We start from the raw sequence: 22,592 nt of genomic DNA, 5'->3' as shown, positions 1-22,592 counted from the left end.
TAGCTGTATGAGAATACCCATTTATTCTGATCGGTATTATACTCCTAATGCAATTATATACTTTATTAAAATCTGGAATGCATATTACTGCAAGGTTCATCTACAGTTAATTAATGGAGCAGGCAAACCTAATATCAAAATTATATTTCTTTATGAGTAATGTGGAACCCACTCGGTCTTAGAGCAAGCATTCAATGTCAACTCTACTATCACTTATATGCTATAAGAACTTTATAAGTTTGATGGCATTAGCCTATATTATTTTATCTACTAGCTTTATAAAACTGGGTATTTGATCAGGCAAATATTGTTTGCATACCTGTGATGTGAATTTATATAAGCTGTGAAATAATTTAATTTAAATATTAATAAATATTTTAGTATTGAACTCCTGAACATAGCCAATAATAATATAATAGCCATTACAGAACAATCATGTAGCATAGGTTTCATATTGTGGTAGGTTATAAAGATGGGAGAGGAAGTGGGTTAAACTGTTAGCAGAAAGTTTTATTGTACTGTATCACTATAAAGGTTCAGCCTGACCTATTTGTTTTAATCTTTGAGTTCCTGGGTAACCAATTGTGTTCTTTTTTATAGACTCATATCTCCTTGCTATTCTGTACTAGATAAATGTGTGCTTCTTTTGTTTGGAGAATATGGAACATTACTGAACATGCTTATGTGTGTTTGACCTGACTTTGCAAACCCATGATAAACTTTGGAGACTGAATTACTCTATGTTGTCCAGATTGAGTAGAGAAACCAAGTTTCATCTTGTCCTTGAGGATAAGGGCAAAGGGAGAAGAATGTGGAAGCCTAAAAAGAGATAAAGATAAATTCCTAAGTTCCCTCTCATAGATTTTTGTCCAACAAAGTCAAATTCCCTTCTTTCACTAACAAAGGCCAAAACTGTTGCTTTTCTAAAATAGCTTAGAAAACTTCATCCCTGTATTTGAGTTGTATAATTTATGAGCAAACTCCTGAGACTGATTAAATTGTTTTCTCCTTGTGAAATGTAGCACATCTGAGACAAAAAGACAAAAACTGGCACTAACAAGCATTCTAAAGATGGAATGGCTTCTGCAGTGTTTAATCATACAATAACCAATTAATGAGTTATAAATTTACCAACTACTCACTCTTACTTCCAAGTGAAAAATCACACGATACATACAGCACTCTATTCATTATCCTAAACCCCTTTTCTCTCCTTTTGTATAAATATGTAATAGAATGAATCCTTACTTTTCCTTCAAAGACATATCTTAAATTTCTGTAATGATGATATAACAATATAACCTTGCTATTTGCAAATATGTTCTCGATTTTACATGTTTATAATTATACAAATTTAACATGAAATGCTAATTATGTGACACTATGGTAACAAAGCATAATCCAATATGGAAAATTAATACATTTTCTCTTATCTTCCAGTTCTTACAATATTTATATTAGCTCTTTGTTTCAACATAACAGCAGATACAGTATAAAGTAAAAAATAGAACTCCATGTGTAAGAAAAATAAAGCAAATGTACTTGCTACTTTATATTCTACTCAGGAGTAATTTATCAGAAGCCTAGATGCAAGAAACAAATAGCAGCACATTAATTTAAAAAGTTGAAATTTGGTTGGATGTATTTAAAGAAATTCTGAATGAAAGTATTGTAGTAAAGAATGCAAATGTTCAAAAGTTTGTCTATAGTTTTTATTGCATGATTGACAGAAGTCCTTCTACAGTTGTTATGGACTCCTTGAAAAAGACTTAAAATGCAATTGTCTGAATTTATATATTATTTGAATCTACACTGTGTCAGGTTTATTGTTGCAAAAGTATATAGATATGAGAAACTGCCACAAGATATTTATTCCCCCAATTCCTTTATTGTATAATTGCAAGTTTCCTGTTTCAGCCCAAAACATATCTTTATAGTTGCCTGATGGATAACATAACTGACCTCTCAAACTTCATGTTATATTTATTTACAAGGACTTATTTTGATTTAAAAATCCAAATACTGCAAGAATTTCCCACCTTTTGTCGATTCATGACAAAACATGAGATAGACCCTGAAATTCTTTTATTACTTGAGTAATATTTCTATTAAAGAAACGTTTCAATCTAATTTAACTAGCATCAAAGTCAACTGAAATGTTTTAATCTATTTTATTGATTTTAAAAATTAATTTGATTCTATACCCATTAGTTCCTTTTTCTTCCTTTATCCCAGGATAGGCAATCTGATTCTCTCTTCATCATTTGAATAGATCACATAATTTATCATAACTGGCCATGTTGGTTGGGCTGATGTTAATATGGAGACATCAGATTACTTTTGAATCAAATATTTACACATCGTACTCAGACCGTGATGGTCGACTATACTGTATTAATATATTTTACACACCTCTAACATATCATCTTTTAGAAATATAGGAGCACAACTCTAATCAATCCTAACTAGCTATTTATATTATCTAAGCTGTAAGTGTATAAAACTAGGGGAAATTACAAAGCAAAGGTTCACATACTTTTGCTACACAGAAATACGTAGCTTTTGATTATTTTTCGCAGTCAATAAATAAAGATTACACTTGTCCTAAACCTACTAGCTTTCTATAAGGCCCCCATGACCTGGGTTTTTGTTGAGCTGGTGAGCCCATATCTTGGTTGTGTTGATTGAGTTTTTGTTTTTAATCTCAGCTCCTAATCTGTTATTCACTTTTTTCTATTAGGTTTCTTAATTTGTTTTTATTCCCTGTTAACAGTTCAGCCTTATATTTGAGATGGGTGGCCATATAAATTAACAATAAATAAATATACCTATCCACACAGAAAACGACATACATATTACATTTACATCATGATTTTAAGAAGCTCAAGATGGTATTTAAAATGCTTCAGATTTGTGTACAAGTTTTTCCCGTGGCTGAGAGCTCATTATAGGTTATATATAATTTTCACACTGTAATAATAGTCATGAAAATACTTTCCCCTACCCATAAAGAACACAGAGTAGAAAGTTGCAACAAATGCATATACTTTGCACATGCTAACATCACTATATCTGCCAAAGTTCTGTGATTTTCCAATAAAAGTTTTATATCCATGCTACTTCTCTTGCGAAGATTTTAGAACAAGCTTCTAAAAAGGAACTAAGGAACTAAATTAAGCAATCATACGATGAAGGCTTCCTACTGCGTTTCTTTTCTAGTTTCAGAAACATCACTTCATGTGGTTGAATAGCATAAATAATTTAGATTGTCTATAATAAAAAAAACTGTATGCCAAGGAATATAATCATTTAAATAATATTGCTATATCATTTTTAAAGATAATATTCTGCAGTCAAAAGTAGAAATATGATTAGCACATTAAAGTTTGACAGAATTAAACTCTACAGTGGCCATGTGATAAATCATAGTGTGGTAAGCAGCAAGTTTAAACCTTTCTGGTATATCTGTATTATTATATCCAATTACTAAGTCATTAATAGTAACAAAAAAAATTAGCAGTGGAAAAAATTAACTTTGTATTCTGTATTTCAATTAACTGTATGATTTTCAGAGCCGATTTTCATTTTTTACAGTCAAAACTAGTTACACACTTTCTGCTATACATCCAAACAGTAATCTCCAAATTAATGGAAAATGGAAGCACAACTTTCTCATCAGAGTAGACTTACTGATCAAGAAAAATGAAAAATAAAACATCAGCTTAAGGTAGACAAATTTAAGATTTTGGAATTCAAACCATATGATTAATGTAGCTGAGCAATCTGTAGTGCAAACTGACATGCATTTGTGGTATACCAATTCACCACAGAGTTATTTGGCTGGCAAGACAAGGAAGAAATTTTGTCAGCATGCTGAAATTAGTAGGTATGGTTCAGAATAATTTTTCATCCTCACAGTAGTATTCCTCATTCTCCAAATTCAAGCTGAGGGTTGTACTGGAATTACCACAAAGTAAAATGGATGAAACCAGAAATTCAAAATGTACTATGTCCTATTTTTTTCCCTAAAATCAGGTTACCTAGTAATCCTTTGGGGATATATTCATGAGGAAAATAGCCTCATGATTTTTGCAAAATTGTATGAATCATTCACATTTACAAAATATAAAAATCTATTATTTTAGCTTGTATTATTTTTAAAAACAAATGCTAAATGAATACAAGTTAAATCATAATAACAAAACATATTATTTGTTTGTTTGTCTGTTTATTTTAATGTATATACTGCCCATCTCACTGTCCAATTATCCTTCTCCTTAGCAGTGTCCCTAACTATGTATCACTTGTAAAGCAGAAACAATATAGATAAAATGAAGTTTACATAAGCATGAATGGAGGACATAATTTCCATCTCGCTCTTCCATACAACGAAATTAATATTGTTCAAAATCTGAAAGGAAATTGAATCAAAATCCTGTCAGATTTGCATATTAGCAACCATTATGCATTAACTAAAGAATTAACATACCAAAATTTAAAAAATTAAAATTGCAGGCATAATTTGAAAAAAATCAATTTTAAAAAAATTCAGGAGACCTAGCCAAAAAAATATCTTCCAGTTCTTATAATTAGATATATTTCAACTCCAAAATATGGGGATTCAGAGGAGAGGAGACAAGCACATTCCTTTAGGCAAGACCAGGGATAGGCAACCTTGCCTCTTTTATGACTTATGGACCTCAGGAATTCTGGGAGTTGAAGTCCACGAGTCATAAAAGAGCTAAGGTTGCCTACCCCTGGGCAAGACAAAGAGGGTACTATCTTCAAATAGAGAATTTACAAACTTCTAGCTTCATTCCAGCTTCATTTATTGGCCCGCAATGATTAGGCTAAATTAATTTTGTTTGCATTACTGCATATTTCATATACAGTATGGATCTATGATAAGTAACTGTTTCTGTACCCCTGCTTGAATGTATCCATTTTCAAATCTGTATGAGAAATGCTTTCATAATTTGTGAGACAATTTGTGTGGTTATCTAGGGCTAGAACTCCGCAACAGTTTCAAAACAAAATGTCCTAACGTCCTATTTGCAACTCTTTTTTTCCTGCACAAAATAACAGTTTACCTCCCAAATACAATAAATATAGTTTTTGAAGTTTCAACTAGGGTTCACTATTTCTGAAGAAATGGAGAAATAGTAATACCGCTTAGTTTGAAGTCATTTTTAACAGCTATTAACCAGCTTGTTTTTCCTCTTCCTATTTTCATTTACACCGTCTCGTTTAAACACAAGATGCCAGTCGCAATCTTAAATACACCTTTTTTTAGCAATCATCTTGTCTTATTTCAAGATAAAATTGAAACAACAGTGCATGTAAGAAACTGAAAAGTAACACCTTTTCACATCTCGTATGACAACAAGAAATAAATCTTGTGGACAAATCAAACCCTTCTTTAAAAATAAGCATAAAAGAAATCATTTAATACACTCCTGAATAGGAGCTATTCTACTTTAATTCTAGAAAAAAGTCTGCCAAAGAGCTCCATGTACATTATTCTGGTCTTCTCAGGAAGGTGGTAGAGTATAAATAAAGTAAGTAAAGTAAATAAATCATGATTTCCCTAAATATAAGAACATTTGCCTCATCTGATTGCTACTGAGGTACACTTTGTTTCCCTCCAATTATTTGAAGAAATGCAGCAAGTTAAAACCAATAAGTTAAAACTTATTGTGCTTTCTAAATTTTCTTCAAAAATTCACTTTAAAAGGATATAAACTATTTTCCACCGTCTTGACCAGACATTAATAAGTTTCCTAATACTCTACATATAACTACTACTATATATGTTAATTGTTTCAATTCTAATTTGATGTAGTCATCACACCATAAGAACAGAATGCAAAGAGCATATGATTGCTGTTTAATTGCTAGACTGCACTGCCAAAAACGAAGAAACAGACCCATGAAATCAGTGGGAATTAATTTAGTCAAGACTAACTTAATTTTCATTAATTTGTATTGGTCTGTTGTAGACATGATTAACCCAGGATCCAGCCCACAGTAATTATACCCTGAATAGCAGGTTTCTGTTTCTTAGGAATCCAATATATAAATATCTATATGCACAAACACTTCTTCCTCCAGACATCACACAAACAATGTTAGGTATTGTGGAGCTTCCATCTCATGCCAATGACTTAGTTTCAAAATACCTGAACAAGATTATTAATGAAATGATACAATACAAGCTAGACAGAATCTTTGGGAATGCATTGTTATCATTTTATTTATGGAGTAAAATCAATAGAAAATATATTCTGCTTCTCCTTTTATCTTTAGTTCCCAGTATCAACTGATATTTAATCAATATAATTTAATTTAGGAAAATATAATTTATCAATAACTACATTCCTATAATCTTATATAAATGCTGACATCTCACAGTGCTAATACACAAGCCATTAATAACTTAGGATACTCTTAACCAATACTGGCTTTATATTAATATTCTTATATCTCCAGCTAATATTGGTCAGGCTCGTATCATGTTATTTCCATGTAAAGGAAATGCATTTTTAGTATCACAGGATTTCTGGTTACCAGAGCAGAAAGCTAGCATTTCATGTCACTATTTATTACAAAGTGCTTTCTGGAACAACAATGCTAAATGAATTAAAAAGAGGACTTAGAAGTAAAATCACTGCCCTCCTGTGGAGAACACAATGTGAACAGATTTCAGGAATCACAACTGGAACTCCAGTTGAGATAGGCTGTCTGATGAACTCCCAATCTTCCAATAAAAAATGGAGTAATGTCCGAATTACCCCAAAAGGGCTAAAAATCTTAAAATATATGTAGGGGGGTTAAAACTAATGTTTGTGTGCTCAATTCCAATCCATATTATACTATAAAAGAAAATAAGCACTAATGCGCCATGTGAATCAAGTCCTGTATGTGGGAGTAATTATTAGCTATGACTGTGATCTTAACACAGCCTGGTTTGTAGAACACACTGAATCACAAATTTATCTAATGTGTTGGGCAAATTCACTGAGTAATCTTGTGTGTGAAGTAAACACCCCCATTACAGCTGCATCTGTACAATGCAATAAAAGCAGAATCAGTTGCTTCTCATCTCCTCCTGTGCAAGCAAAAATAGTACAGATTTTCTTCCATTTCTAACAGTTTGTGTCACCTGAAATGAACACATTTGTTCATTTTAAATATAACTTATTTGAAGCAAATCCATTTCTTGCCCATATGACCCAGAAACTGATTATGCATACTAAAAAGATTTAAAATTATTAGCTTCATTTTAACATTCAAAGGTAGCATAATGGAAAACTAAGAAGAAACGTCCAGATTCTCGCAACTACACTAGAGGAGATCACATGAGCAGAAGCAAGATTGGAATTAGTCCTATTAAATAAACACCACAATTTAATCCAATAGTCCAAGATATCCACTCTGTTCATTCCCCAGAACAGAATACTACCAAATTCTGTTAATTTAAGATACTATGAATAAAGGCACTATTACTATGCATAAGAGATAAGCATAGGCAACATTCAGCTCTGTATTTGTTAGTTTATTGCTGTTTAAGTGGTTAATATGCATAAAAATGGGTTCTTCTTCATTAGCAATTACACTAGCTCATTGACTGAACAGATTCACCAAATGAATGTTGTTTGCTTATTAATGTATAATATTAAGCTATTACATTCGGTAACAAATTTATCACAGAAAGCTTTATCAGAACAATAATTATGTACATTTTCTTTTCTTTTCTTTGCATTTTCCCAGTATTACTGCAGTAGGATATACAGTAATATCAAAATCGTGTTTTTTGTTGTGTGTTCCTTTGTGGTTTGTCAAATAGGAGCTGATTCCTAGTGACTCTATGGATAAAGGCACTCCAAGCTGCATCTCTTACCATATAATGTAATTCTTGATAATGTCCTGTAGTTTCTCTCTTAGCTATATTAACCATAGAGTTCACTTGAGTTGGATGACCAATACATTTAAATAAATAAAAATTTGCTATCTTAGAGAGCAGAAGTGGTAAAAGAGCAAAGGGAAAACATGATTTACTCTTGTAATACTGCTAGTTTTGCATTATAACCAGACGAGCTGTCCATTTTATTATAATAATGAAAATTTCAGGAATCAATTAGAACTAGCACCAAGTAGAAAATTTATGATTATATTGTATTTCTGGGAAAGAATCTAAAAAATGAGGACATATAGAAAAATAACTTTTATCTAGAAAAATACTCTGAGTACCTCACAAATGCTTCCCCCCAAAAAAGTTATTTTAATATAGCATATAATAAACAAAAAAGACAGAAAGGGAATTATCAGCAAATACTTAGCATAAAAAGGCGTTCCAGAATCTAGCATTTACTGATTTTAGAAAGCATTATCCCAGCTGATTTAAAACAGATCTTTTGTCTCATTTCCATAGATGACCACCATGAAATCATACATCCCTTTTCTCTGCAAATAACAAAAGTCAATCAGAAGGACTGCCTACATGGAAATAACCAAATATCCTAAGGCCACAAGGTATGTACAAATATTTCAGATCCAGGATGCACATCACAATTAGTCAATATTTCTTTTTATTAGCTGTTCAATTCAAGTCAGTGATTCTAATAAAGATTACTGTCACTGCTACCCACCCCTACTGCAGGTATTGTCTCTCAAACCTTAAATTTCTGCTATTTGGGTGAGATGTACAGTTGATGATAATCAGCACAGGAAATTTTTTAAAAAGTGTCAAAGCAACGAAAGAGACTGAAAAAGAAAAAAATAGATGACGTTAGAAAAGAATCTTCCAATCTTCACAGAAATTATGGACTTCATTCATTCATTCATTCATTCATTCATTCATTCATTCATTCATTCATTCATTCGATTTGGTTGCTGTCCATCCCAACTAGAGATTTGTTAATTTGTTACTAGAATCCTAACAGCCACTAAATGTGCCTCACTAATCCAAATTCACTCAGGGTCCCCAGCTCCCCATCCCACACAGTCACTCTGTTTGCAGATTCTCCTACAGCAGCGGTTCCCAATCTTTTCTATACTCCGCACCCCTAGAATGCTTCTGATATATTCTCGCACCCCTTACCAAACTTCGAAATAACGGCAACGAATTATGCATATACACTATAATTTTGAAAACCCAAGTTTTTGCACCCCCTGGAATATCATTTCACACGCCAGGGGGTGCAAGCACCCCTGGTTGGGAACCCCTGTCCTACAGCAAGCCTTTATGAGCATCAGAGACTCCAAATCAGGAAAAAACACGTAACAGAAGCCTCCCATATTTAAGCTTTGAAAATATTCATATATTCTTTCAACAGAATTCCAAACAAAACCCAGTTGGGAAAACTGCTTTTATGCTTAATATATGATGTATGATGGAGAGGGGTGGTGTAGCTCGTCTTGTTTTCAGCAATTCTGCCTAAATGTCCCCCTTGCCAAAGATGTGTCCAAACTTATTTGTGTCTTTTTTCCCTTCCATCCCCCCACCAATTCCTTCAGGGACTGTTGAGATTCAAGGAAGCTTCCTCTTTTGCTGTTATTTTCTCCCTCGTGGAGAGAACTGTTTTTCTTGCAAGGTTGTGAACATTCTTGAAAGTGTGAAAACATCTTATTCTCATGACCCTTTTGCAGGAGAGGGCTAACTTATGGTTGGTGTGGTGAGAAAGGTGAAAGCTTGTACAGAGCCCCATCTGGCAGTTTGTCTTCTACCTTCTGTAACTATGCTGAGGAAAGCACTAGAAGGGAGATATTGAAAGAAATCAGTGGGGCAGATATCATGGAGAGAGAAGCAGGGAAAGGGTTACTAGAAGAGAGGACAACAACAGAAACCAGAGTGGCAGTGAATGAAAGCTGTGAGTTACTCCAGAACTATTCTTGTGCAAACACAACTGTGAAAAATAAAAGCATGAAAATTATATAGATCAGTGTTTCTCAACCTTGACAATTTTAAGGCATGTGGACTTCAACTCCCAGAATTCCACAGCCAGCAATGCTGGCTGTGGAATTCTGGGAGTTGAAGTCCACATGCCTTAAAATTGTCAAGGTTGAGAAACACTGATATAGATGAATATAAATTCATATATTCTATGGGACATTCTTCCACAAGAATACAAACAAGAGGTTTTTAGATGAGGAGGAAGATGCTTTGGTCATCCAATGCTTCCAAGCCACCCTATCTTCCCACACCATCCTGCTACTCTGGATCCAAACAAATTGCTCTATCTTTGTTACTATCCTAGAAAAAACTAATCAGGTACTTGTATGGATAACCACAAGGAAATTCCAGAGTTCTAGAAGTTTTCAAGGCACTGGAACGTTTTCCATCATTCCAGAAAAAGTTGATGGCAAACCATTTTCACATTTAACCATTTTCATATTTTTGCCAAGCAAATTATAGGAGTGTTTCCTTGATGGGTCAATGAGAAAGTAGAGATGGAAAGTTTCCTTACCAGAAAATTTCCAAGTTACTCTCTTCCCTTCCCCCTGCCATTAGAATTGAAAAATACACAACCAAAGAACCAGAAGCTTTACTCCCTTTTCCCCAGATTGGTGGGAGTTATCTGCTTCTGATTTCTTTCTGCAATCTGTGTTTTGCTCCCTAAACCTAACCCACAGGGTTCAATTGATTCATCTTTACAGTTCATCTGATCCATCCTTATAGTAAAAGCCTCCTAAAGTAGAAATAAAAGTGTTGATTTAAGTAAAAAAAAAAGTGTATCAGCTAGGAAGTTTCCCTCATCTTAGAAAGCTTACAGTTAAGACACCTTCTCCAAAAGAATGAACCCAGAATTTACAGAAACAAAATTCATTTGCAGGAAATGGGGAGGGGGGGTGCAGGCAGGGAGTATATTCCCACTCTATTCTGCTCTTGGTCAGACCTCACTTGAAATATTGCATTCAGTTCTGCAGTTTGAAAAAGATATTGGTAAACTGGAGCAGGTCCAGAGAAGGGATCGAAAAAAGGTGAAAGAACTGAAAACCAAGTCCTACAAGGGATAATTACAAAGAAACATGAACATGGGAAATTTCAGGGCAGGAAAATATGAAATACATCAGCTACAGGTATCCTTGAAATAGATTCACAACGGACATCAGAATTTCTGTTGCTAAGTGGTTGTTAAATGAGTTGCACCCAATTTTATGACCTTTTCTGTCTCAGTTGTTAAGCAAATCATTACAGCTGTTAAGTTAATTACAAGATCATTAGGCAAATCTGGCTTCTCCCATTGATTTTGCTTCTCAGAAGCCCACTGAGAAGGTTGCAAAGGGTGATCCCATGATCTTGAGATGCTGCAGCCTTCGTAAATATATACTGGTTGCCAAGTGCTGGAATTTTGATCACATGACTATGGAGATACTGCAACAGTCCTAAGGGCAAGGACAAATTGTAAGTCGCTTTTTCCAGTGCTATTGTAACTTTGAACTGTCAGTTGCTCAACAAATGTTTGTAAGTAAAGGACTACATGTACACTTAATGTCAATGAATTGAAATGAAGTATACTGAAGTTCCATACAGTAGGGATCTGCAGATACCTTAAAGATATTCTCTACTTATAATAATCTCTGATACTACAGAATGGAATTATGTCAGAACTAAAGTCATTACCAAATTGGAAGGCTGCAAGAACTGATGAAATATCTGCAGAAATATGATGTGCATTCTAATCAAACTCTACCAAATATGGAAAACAATACAATTCCAATTTGAAAGAGGTCGGTCTACATGCTAGCAGCAAAGAGGAGAGACTTAACATGAGGATATTGTGCTATTTATCACATAATATTCTAATTTCACGTGCTGACAAAATAATCCTTACAATCATCCAAAGCAGATTAGAGCCCTACATGGAAACCTCAAGCTGGTTTTAGAAAAGCTAAAACAGAAAGAAGGGAGATTATTGCAGATGCACCATAGATAATCAAGAAAGCCACAGAGATCAGTGTGTGCTTCACTGACTATAGAAAGACCTTTGTTATGTTAACCACGTTAAGCAAGGAATGTCCATGGGAAAAGGGGAATTTGAAACATCTCTCTGTTGTAATGTGAAACCTATATACAGAAAGCAACAGTCTGGAAAAAAAATCAGTCAAACAGACTGGCTCCAAATCACAAAGGAGTGAGACAAGACTGTATATTGTCTCCTTATTTACTCAACTGATATGGTGATTATATATTGAGACTGAACTGTATGAAGATGAGTATAGTTTTAAAACTGGAAAAAAGAAACATCAATAACTCCCCCTGCACTCCCCTGTTGACATTATTCTGATAATTTAATGGAAATTTACTGGAGATTCTAATAATAAAAATGAAGGAATATGATAAAAAAAAAATGAGATTATAATTATATATAAAGAAGAGCAAACTAATTCCAACAGACACAGCAGCAATCTTTAGCAACCAACAATGAAATGGCAGAAAACTTGTGTCTTTTATAATAAATTATCAACAGTAAAGAAACCAGTAGTCAATAAATATGACTACCATATTTGACCATGTAGCAATGAAGGCCAAGAGAAAGATATTCAAATGCTTCATGTCTCTATATCTATGAAAAAATCAGAATTGTACAGAATTGTATTCTCTGGGACATTCTAAGGAAACAAAAACTGAACTCTGAAGAAGCAGGATAAAAAGAATATTGATGCTTCTGAAATTTGGTGCTGGAGAAGACTCTTGAGAATATAATGGATAGCAAGAAAACAAATGGACCATTAAACTAAACAACCCACAGTTGTTAAGATACTCAAATTATCTTGAACACAAAGTGTCAAGACACACATCCCCTGAAAAGTCCATCCCCCGAAAAGGTGGGAGGAAAGAGAAGGTGGCAACCAGCAGTAAGGTAGATATAGAGTAAAACCTCTGAACGTTGGCCACCCAAGGGACTGCATGAAAGTGGCCAACATACGGAGGTGGTACGGAACAACTGTATTGATACAGTTGTTAATTTCTCTGAAATTAAGACCCGATCTTATTAATAACTTACAGAGGTGGTCAGTATAGAAAGGTTGGCTTTCTATTGCGTACATATAGTGTATGTCCAGTCTACGAAAATTAGGTCAACTTAAAAGAGGTGGTCAACTATGGAGGTTTTATTATACTTAATTACTGTGACAATGAGGGCAATATGTGAGACCTGAAGGGCAAAGTTGGTTATAGATTATCCTGGAGAAGATCTATCAAGGGTATCTAAGGGTTGACACTGACCAGATGGCACTTAATTAATCAACAGATATATGGTAAAAATGAATGAAACTACTTTTCCTCTGAATCAGATGACAGATAATGTTGCACAGTCTTTTGCCTAGGCCACTGAATTTTTGCTCCTCTCCACCCAATTCACTCATGTTCATCTTTAAATAAGCTGCTGATACAGGAAGGGGAAATTTGTTCCAGCTTTCCATAATTTTAAGGGTTTCCCAGGATTACCGAGGTCGTATATTTGTTCCTCATTATATTTTAATATTCCGTGGTTTACCAACATGAATGGAGTTTAGATGATTACAGCAGATTTTTTATGTTGCACACTTTATTTTTAAAATGTTTTTCAAAAGAAAATGGAAGCATGCTATGTTATCACCAAATCCAATTACTGTTCTCTGTCTTGTCTTTCATAGCATATAACCTCATTCATTGGCCTATTTAAATTGATTTTTTTTCCATTTAATGAGCTAGTGACACAAGGGCAAGGATATTTTAATGCTAAATTAGTAGCACAATAATTTAGAACATAAGTATAATAATAATTATATATCTTTATGTCTTCAATTTACAGAGTAAATCTAGGCAAATCACGTAGTCTCAATGCTATCTGATCAACATGGTGATCTCAAATATATTTCAATTACATGTTGAGGTTTGGAAAAAGAGTTTTAATTTTGTAGTTCCAGGCATATGAAGCAACATGATTGTATACTAAGAACTCTGACTAGAAAGAAGTTTGATCTGTGTCACCACAAAAAATATCCACATTGTGAAAAATCAAAAAATGAGTTTGGGATGATGCATCAAAACTGTTGCTCACCATACATAATGGAAGAGTGGAAGATAACTTCAAATGGCATTCCTTAAAATCATAAGTCTAAAACAATATTAGGACTGCAAGAGGTTTTGCAGAAAATGAACCACTGTATCCGATTAATGCATTGTATGTTTCAATAGTGAAAACATAAATTATTTCTGCCAACTAATTTATTTCCATAATATATAATATGTAACATTATTTACCTACTCTGCATTTATAATCTACTTTTAATAGCCTATTAATGTCATAGTTAAGAATTGCTTTAAGCACATCCAATAAAATGATTTCATTTTTTCATGAGGAATACCATACCATACCTACCCCATATACTCCTTGACACTCTTTCCATTTCAAAAATGTTTTTTCCATTAACCAAAATTAAAATCAATAGATGGGGAAAGGGAACATGTCCCTCTGCAGAGTAGAAGAATGAGAAAGTCCACATATGGTAATATTCAGTAGTGAATGAAATAGAATGCTATAACTTCCAGGAATCCATGACTATTTGGTTGAAAACATATATGCATGACTTTACTGAAAATGCAAGGTAAGATCTATTTTGATGTGTGTATTAGACAGAAAAGAACCTATTGTTGACTTCTGCTATATGTCAATGTCTTAACATTAAGCCAAAAATACATTAGATTAATGTTATATGTAAGTAGATATGATTTCGCCCTGTCTTTCTACCCATAAGAAACTCAAGATGAGTAACAATATAAAGAACTACAAGCCACTAGAATCATACCATCACAAAATCTAGCAGGAGAGGACCTTTCTTAAAAGCAGTAAGGTTAGAGTTAACTCACACAGCAGATGTATGTCCAGACATATGTAAAACATTCATAAGTTTGAAATACCCTTTGACCATACAAAAGTATTCTAAGTTCCTACATCCCTGAAAGTGTTACCTTAATTTTACAGCTACATTTTGAGATCAGAGTTGCTGTTTCAAAGTCAAAATATTTAGCCTGGGAGAGATTGAGAAATCATTCAGAACCAAATTCAGCTCAAACACAACTGGCAACTTCGTGCCAAACTGAATTTGCAAGAATACCACTTTTCATAGGATTTTGCTCTTTTCTGTTCCAACAGCACACTGCATTCTGAGAAGTGATGCCAAAACTTTTTCCATTAAGTCAGGCAGCTCTACACTTGACCAGAAATAAATCCCTGACAGGTATTGCTACAATCTGAATAAATATATGAATTAATACATTATTTATATATGCACTTTCAAGTTAGTACGAGAACATTGAAATAACAAAACAATATACTCCAAGAATGCATCCTGTCATGGTGATGTTTAGAATTATGATGAATAAGCACTAAATTTCATTCATACAACCCATTCTTCCAATTAACTGATTTCTAGCCCAATAGTACATACAGTAACTGAGGATGGTATGATACTTTGGCATACATTGAACTCAGTGTAAGCTGATTTGTGGTATATCATTAAAAAAAAACCAAAATACATTTCGTTGCTGTCAGGCATGAATGCAAATAGCACTTAACCCATGAGTAAATCATACAACATCTTATAATATGTTGATTACATCCGCCACGCCACACTGCACCTGCTGTGTATTTTTGTGGTCAGACACATGGGGTCAGAGTGTGCAGCCGAAACGTTTAGCCATCTAATGGACAAATACCATCATCCTCATCATCATTCCTTACCTCATATGACCAGACACACTGAGTACCACCAAATCGCCGAACACATCTGCCCACTTCCACGTCCTCATGAGTCGTGTACATCTCTTGAAGACATTCACCTATATGGGGTACCATCCTTCTGAGAACCTCACGACTGAAGATCATCCCAGGCCCTCCCATGCAGAAGTTCTCTCCTGGTTCAAGACCCAATTTTCCGAGTTCTTCTGTATTTCCTAGTCCTGTCTGTCCCAAATAAAGAGGTTTGCTGCTATTCAGTGACCGAAGGAACTCTTCCAATTTTTCACCTAAAAGAAAAAAAAATATCAAAAGATATTATTTACAGCACAAATCTATCTTTACATAGAAAATAATATATTTTCCTTTTAAAGTGCTCTCTGTATAATGGGCCTTACTCCCAGGCCTTACTCCCAGGAATTAAATTACATCTTATTGTGTAATGAAAATTGATTTTGTTAGCTCTATCACAGTCTGCTGAGGCCAACAGTACACAAACCCTTCTTTCATAAACATCTTTCATAAACAAGTGTCTTAAAAACATCTTAAATAATAATCTATTTACTCTTTTCATGTATATATCTCTTTTCATGCAAACACATTTATATAAATTCATAATTTAGCAAATATTCTTATTTGGATAAATTCAGAAGCTGACTGGTTTGGTTTTGTCCCGTTAAGCAAGATTCAGAAAAATCAATTTTTCACTGATTAGTATGGAAAACCCATATTTTGCTGTAGGCAGACACAGTACACGGTATTCTTGAGAGGAATCCTGCCTAATTCCAGAGAAATATGTACAAGTGTTTTGAAGTTCAATTCCTTTAAATTCTTACTAAATTTAAAAACACAAATGTAAAAATACAAAGACAAAGAAAAAATGCCTGTAATGTTTTGTCTTTGAAAAGAATTATATATTTGCAGGCGAAGGACATAATGCTTCATATTATTCCTCTAAAGTACTATGATTGGTGATACTAGAACAAAGCTTTGTCTATGATTAGAAAGGAGGCATATCAATCACTCAGCTCTACTCCCCTTCCATTCTGTCGTTTTAGGGAGAAATCACAACACATAGTAGCAAGGGGATTGTCTTCTGTAGTTCTGCAATACAAAGCCCACTAACCTGCAAAGAATTTAAGGTCCTAATCAAATTTTTATCATTTCGCAGGGATCCCATTTTATTTCAGTGATCTAGCTATGCTCTGTTCAAAATGTAAAGAGTGCACTGTATTACTTTGCAAAAAAATGATTTACATTCAACTATTTTAGTGGATGTCAGGCAAGTATCCAAAAGAGCTAAGATGTATTTAGACAATGGGTGCAGTAAAGGCTGTTTGATTAATTACAAGAAAGAATGATTTAGTTGTCTAGCTATCAAGTTTACATTCTTGTTCAAAGTATACTTTTCGAAGAACTATAGAATCCTATATATTTATTCCAAGTAAGTAGATATAAAATTGTACAGGTAGTCCTTGACTTAAGACCACAATTGAGCCCAAAATTTCTGTTACATGTATTAACTGAGTTCTGCCCCATTTTACGACCTTTCTTGCCATAGCTGTTAAGTGAATCACTGCAGTTGAGAAGTTAGTCACCTGGTTGTTAAGTGAATCTGGCTTCGCTATTGACTTTATTTGTCAGAAGGTGGCAAAAGGGGATCACATGACCCCGGGACACAGCAACTGGTCATAAGTCTGAACCAGTTGCCAAGCATCTGAATTTTGATCACATGATCATGGGGATGCTGCAAAGGTTGTAACTGAAAAACGGTCATAATTCACTTTTTTCAGTGCCGCTGTAACTTTGAACTAAATGAATTGCTGTAAGTTGAGGACTACCTTGTATTATAAGGCACAGTTCAGTGAAACATACTTGATTAAAGAGTTAAATTAGTTGGAATTAGAGTTTACAAAGCAACCTCATGAACTGAAGCCTTTGATAAATATTACTGATACTCCTTTAAAATTCTGGGGACCTGTCAATTCAGTTTACCCTGCAATTTAAAGACTATTGAAGCTAAGAGCTGGTATTAAAACCTTTGAAATAAAGAGAAAATAAAACTCACAACATCTGGCAATTTGCTATTTCAGAAACTAAAAACCAGACTTCTACAACTTAATCCAGCTGCCCCCAGATGTGTACAATGCAATTCCTATCAATGGAGATGATGAAAACAGTAGCTGAAAACATTTAGGGACACCACCAGGTGGAAAAGGTCTTCTACAAACTTTTCTTTCTAATTCCACTTAAATTTATTTATGTTGCATTCTAGTTATGGACAGAGAAAGTTGGTTAACAACTTATTACTATATTTCTGCAACTGCCATAGCAGAATAACAGAGTTGGAAGAGACTTTGGAGGTCTTCTAGTCCAACCACCTGCTCAAGCAGGAAACCCTGTACGATTTCAGATAAATGGTTGTCCAATCTCTTCTTAAAAACTTCCAGTATTGGAGCATTCACAACTTCTGGAAGCAAGTTGCTCCATTGATTAATTGTTCTAAAAGTCAGGAAAGTTCTCCTTAATTCTAGGTTGCTTCTCTCCTTGACTAGGTAGCAGTATAACAAAATATTAAATAAAGTTGGAAAAATACTTTGTAAATTACTTTATAGGTTATATTAATACAGTGTTTGCAGGTGCTATATTACACAATAATATAACTTGAAATCTATTAATATGTTTGCATGGCTATTGCCATTCTTCCATTAGATAATTCTGGACAAGAGATGCATTCACGCAACCACCAAGAGTTGAACTCAAATCACATAAGTCTTTTTGTAAAGGTGTACTTTTTGTAACTTGTTTATGAGTCAGTTTTGACAAGCAGATAACAAGGAACCAGTGAGTCCCAAACAAGAGGGTTTCTTTACTTGCTCAGCCTTAGCAAACGTTTAGCATGTTCATGCAGAATTTCAGTAGGTTGCAATCCCTCATAATTTCAAATATTTAGCAAATTTTGGAAGCGTGGACATTACAGAATACATAGTCAGACGCTGCACCGTTTTTGTAACCGCCAAAGTCACATTTTAAAGCTTTCAAGAAGTCCTGCCCTTTATCTACCAACCGCAAGCCTACTGATGCTAGTTACACTTCTCAGGTCACTCCCGCCCTCTGCACATGGTCAATCCCTCTCATTTCTCTCTCTCTCTCTTTTGCACAAGACAAAAATCGCACTAACGGAACTCTTGGTTCTCACCTTTGATGTAGACATCGTCGTCCGCCCGCATAAACCACTCATAGGTGTCCAGGTAATGGTCGTACATGTACTTGAGCATCATGAAGGATTTCTTCTGCGGCGGGTACGAGTCGTCCACGCCGGGTAAAGCCACGACTGGCAGGGGCTGCTCTCCTTTTAGGCCGGGAGGAGGGACCGATCCCTCGCTGGAGAAGAACTCCACCCGTCCGGAGATGGAGCGCGCCCAGGTCCGCTGCGCTGCGAGCGCTCGGCTGCCCAGGTACTTCTGGGCGGTCATCACCCCGACGTAAAGGAAGTGCCGGGTTTTGGCACAGCCCGGGGTGCCCGCGTAGTCCCCGCTGCCGTTGTGGCTGCTGCCGTGGCGGCCGGCGCCGCCTTCTTCCTCCTCCTCGTCCTCTTCCTGGGGGTCTCTTCCAGCAGCTGCAACCGGGAGACTCGGCATTGGCCCTTCTGCGGCGGGCGGAGCCGGGGGCGGCTGTGGCTCCCTCTCCCATCGCCTGTGCCTACCGCCACCCAAGCCTGCAGCCGCGATCGCCGGCTCCTCGGGTCGCAGCTGCCTCTTTCCTCCGGGCAGACCAGCCACGCGGCCATAGAAAGCACAGAGGTTATTGCTGCCGCCGCCACCGCCGCCGCCGCCTCCGCTCAGGGAGCCGCCGTGGCCGCCGCGCCTTTTCCTCTCGCTCAGCTCGACCACTTTGGGGGCGATGAGCCAGGAGGCGACGGTGAACCCCAAGACCAGCCCCAGGACGACACTCAGCCAGGGGCGCCGGGACCGCGCGGCCATGGTGGTAGCCACAGGATGGGGCGGCGGCGAGAAAGAGAGGGTTCCGTCCCGCGAGGAGACGCCCACCGAGCTGCGGGTCCCGCCGCCGCCGCCGCCTTCTTTCCCTCCGCCTCTTTCTCGTCACGCTTCCAGAGCCCGAGACCCGCCTTTGCGAGTCCGCGAGGCGTGGTCGCTTCCCACCGCAGCAGAGGCGCCGCCGCCGGCTGCAGAAGCTCCGGGCTGTTGCTCCGAGTGGAAGTTCTCTCCGCGGGCAGCGGGGTTAGCGGAACAGGCCCCCGGCGTCCAAGAAAGGACTCCGCGGGCAGCACCTTGTCAGCGCCGCTGCCGCGCTGGTTCCTTCGCGCCCCTCCCACCACGGTGCCTCCTCCACGCAAGAGCGGCAGAGCGAACGAGCGGCCGCGGCCGTCGTACCTCTCAAACGAGGCTCAGCTCGCCGCTCATCCCGCTCCTTCAGGGCCGCCAGCGCGGCTTCCTAGCGCCGCGCTCCGGAGAGAGCTGCACTAACAGCACCGTCAGTGCAAGGGTGGCAAATAGCCGACTCCGGCTGCAAGGCCTCCAGAAGGAAGATTCCCCCCCCCAGTTCCACCCAGGAACTCCCCAGAGTTTCTCCGAGTTTGGTGGACGCGCCTCCATTATGACTTGTTCTCCCGCTTTTCCCTTCACTTGGTATCTGCGTCCAATTCTGGTCCCCACCAGATAAAAAAAAAACCGATGTTCAGACTTTAAAGAACAACAAAGATGATTATGGGGCTGGAGGCTAAAGTATTTAATGATGGGTTGTGCGAACTGGGTATGACTAGTCTAAGGAAGAGGACTAGGGGTGACGTGAGAGCACTCTTCCGACACTTGAGAGACTGTCACAGAGAAAAAGGGATCAACCAATTTTCTAAAACACCCGAGCACAGGACAAGAAGTAAGGGATGTAAGATTATTAAAAAGAGATCCAATCTAGAATTAAGGAGAAATTTCCTGACAGCACAAACCATCAGTGGAATGGCTTGCCTCCAGAAGTTGTGGGTGCTCCCATCACTGGAGATTTTCAAGAAGAGATTGGGCAACTTTTTCTGGAATGATGCAGGGGGTCAGATTAGAAGACCTCCAAGGTCCCTTCCAACTGTTATTCTATGTCCTGTGTTTTGGTTCCTCAAAACACACTTTAGGGTGTGGAAAGTTTTTTAAATCCCCTTCCAAAGTGGTGGTGCACAGGATGCAAAATTGTAGGCATGTGAGACAAGTCTGGTGGGAAATAGGAAAAAATACTTGCTTAAGTAGTAAGGCATTTTCCTTCTCAGTAACAGGAGTACAGGACAGTTATTTCCTTCCTCCCCATAGCCCTTTGAGGTTGTCTAGACCAGAAAACTGGCTCCAGAAAAAGAAAAGCAAAATGGGTGAACAGAATCTGGCAAGTTTTATTGGTTTTTATTCCTGCCCCTCTTACACCCCAGTTTGTGAGGGAAGAATCAGGCTAAACCTCTTCCTAATACTCTCTCTTTTCCAAAGGCTTAAGGGAGACTTCTGCCCATTTGATTTTCCGCTTCTGAATATTGGAATTCTGTAGTAAGGCCTTTTCTGTGGCTTCTAGGGACTCTTCCTCAAGTTTCACTAAAAATACTTTTCCCTCCTAAACCAATAAAGCAATCTGTTTTGCAAAACCCAACTGTCTTTGTTCAGGTTTGTAGCCAAAGGTTAATGTTTTCATTTCTCATACTGGGAAGGCTGGCATCCCCAGCTTTCAATTTCACCCATGCTATGAGAAAACTATCTGGCAATAAAAGTACTGAAGGTTTAGCCTTTTGTCAGAATTCACTCTGACAGATTAGGAAAGATGGCAGAGGGCTCTTCACAGGTCTGGAGACTTGGGGGGCTTTTAGAAAGCCACCTCTCTAATGATACTTGCCACCTCTCCCAGCCCTTCCAATCAATCCCAGTTATGGAGAAGAAGAAGAATCTTTCTTTACCTGCCAGGAAACCAAAGGTTTAGAGATAAGATAAGATAAGATAAGATAAGATAAGGTAAGATAAGATAAGATAAGATAAGATAAGATAAGATAAGATAAGATAATCTTTATTGTCATTTTTTTACTGTGGGCACAACGGCACACATAAAAAATGAAATTTAGTTGCCCGCTCCCAAAGTGAAACATACATGACGCACACATAAACATACTATGAACAACATATGTATAGACCCACATCCCTACATATACGCAGCAAATAAATATTAAATACTGTCTATCTTGAATATATAACGGAAGGAGGAAGCTTGAGAGTTCAGAAGGTTAATGCTGTATGGAATGAAACTATGGCTGAATCTGGATGTTCTGCTAAGGTTACAAAATGGAGTAACTTATGCTATATTCCAACACCTCCTCCCAGAAGGTAACAAGGAAAACAGGTCGTGAAGAGGATGTGTAGTGTCCCAGATAATCTTACGGACCCTGCTCAAGCAACGCTTCTGTGCTATGTCCTGGATGGGAGGGAGGGAACTGCCAATGATCTTTTCGGCCATCCTCACCACTCTCTGCACCGCCTTCCTGTCTAAAGCAGTGATGCTTCCAAACCAGACTGTGATGCTGTATGACAGGATGCTCTCGATCGTCCCCCTGTAGAAAGTGGTCAGGACAGGACATGAAGAAGTTGGTTCAGTATTTTCATCTGTCCTCTTGTCCAGCCTGAAAATTAGCCTCTGGAATTGTACAAGTTGGGTGGACAAATTCAAAGAAATGATGGGAAGCAAAGTTTCATGGCAGCAGAACAGCTCCTTCCTACTTGACTGCAGAGTCCTATATTGAAACCTGGTTTTAGTGTTTTTGTAAAAGTAGAATTCTGGGCATTGAAGTTCAGGAATCTTAAAGTTGCCAAAGTTGAGGCCCACTGGCCTAAACTG

At 37.0% G+C, this 22,592-nt stretch overlaps 1 protein-coding gene across 1 annotated transcript in view; it reads right to left on the bottom strand.

The window, feature by feature from the left end:
• The window catches only part of CHSY3 (chondroitin sulfate synthase 3), a 69,885-nt gene extending 50,180 nt beyond the window's left edge, over positions 1-19,705 (bottom strand). Inside the window, exons 1-2 of the mRNA XM_015815261.1 lie at positions 18,922-19,705; positions 15,729-16,012 (exon numbers count right to left, since the gene is read on the bottom strand). Coding sequence (XP_015670747.1) covers positions 15,729-16,012; positions 18,922-19,705 — 1,068 coding nt within the window. The remainder of the gene's footprint in view (positions 1-15,728; positions 16,013-18,921) is intronic.
• Positions 19,706-22,592: the final 2,887 nt, after the last annotated feature.

The sequence above is a fragment of the Protobothrops mucrosquamatus genome, unplaced genomic scaffold (genome assembly GCF_001527695.2).
Source record: "Protobothrops mucrosquamatus isolate PMUCROS unplaced genomic scaffold, P.Mucros_1.0 scaffold329, whole genome shotgun sequence".
Classification (NCBI taxonomy): domain Eukaryota; kingdom Metazoa; phylum Chordata; class Lepidosauria; order Squamata; family Viperidae; genus Protobothrops; species Protobothrops mucrosquamatus.
The sequence above is the reverse complement of the archived record's forward strand: the minus strand, read 5'-3'. Positions and strand labels throughout refer to the sequence as shown.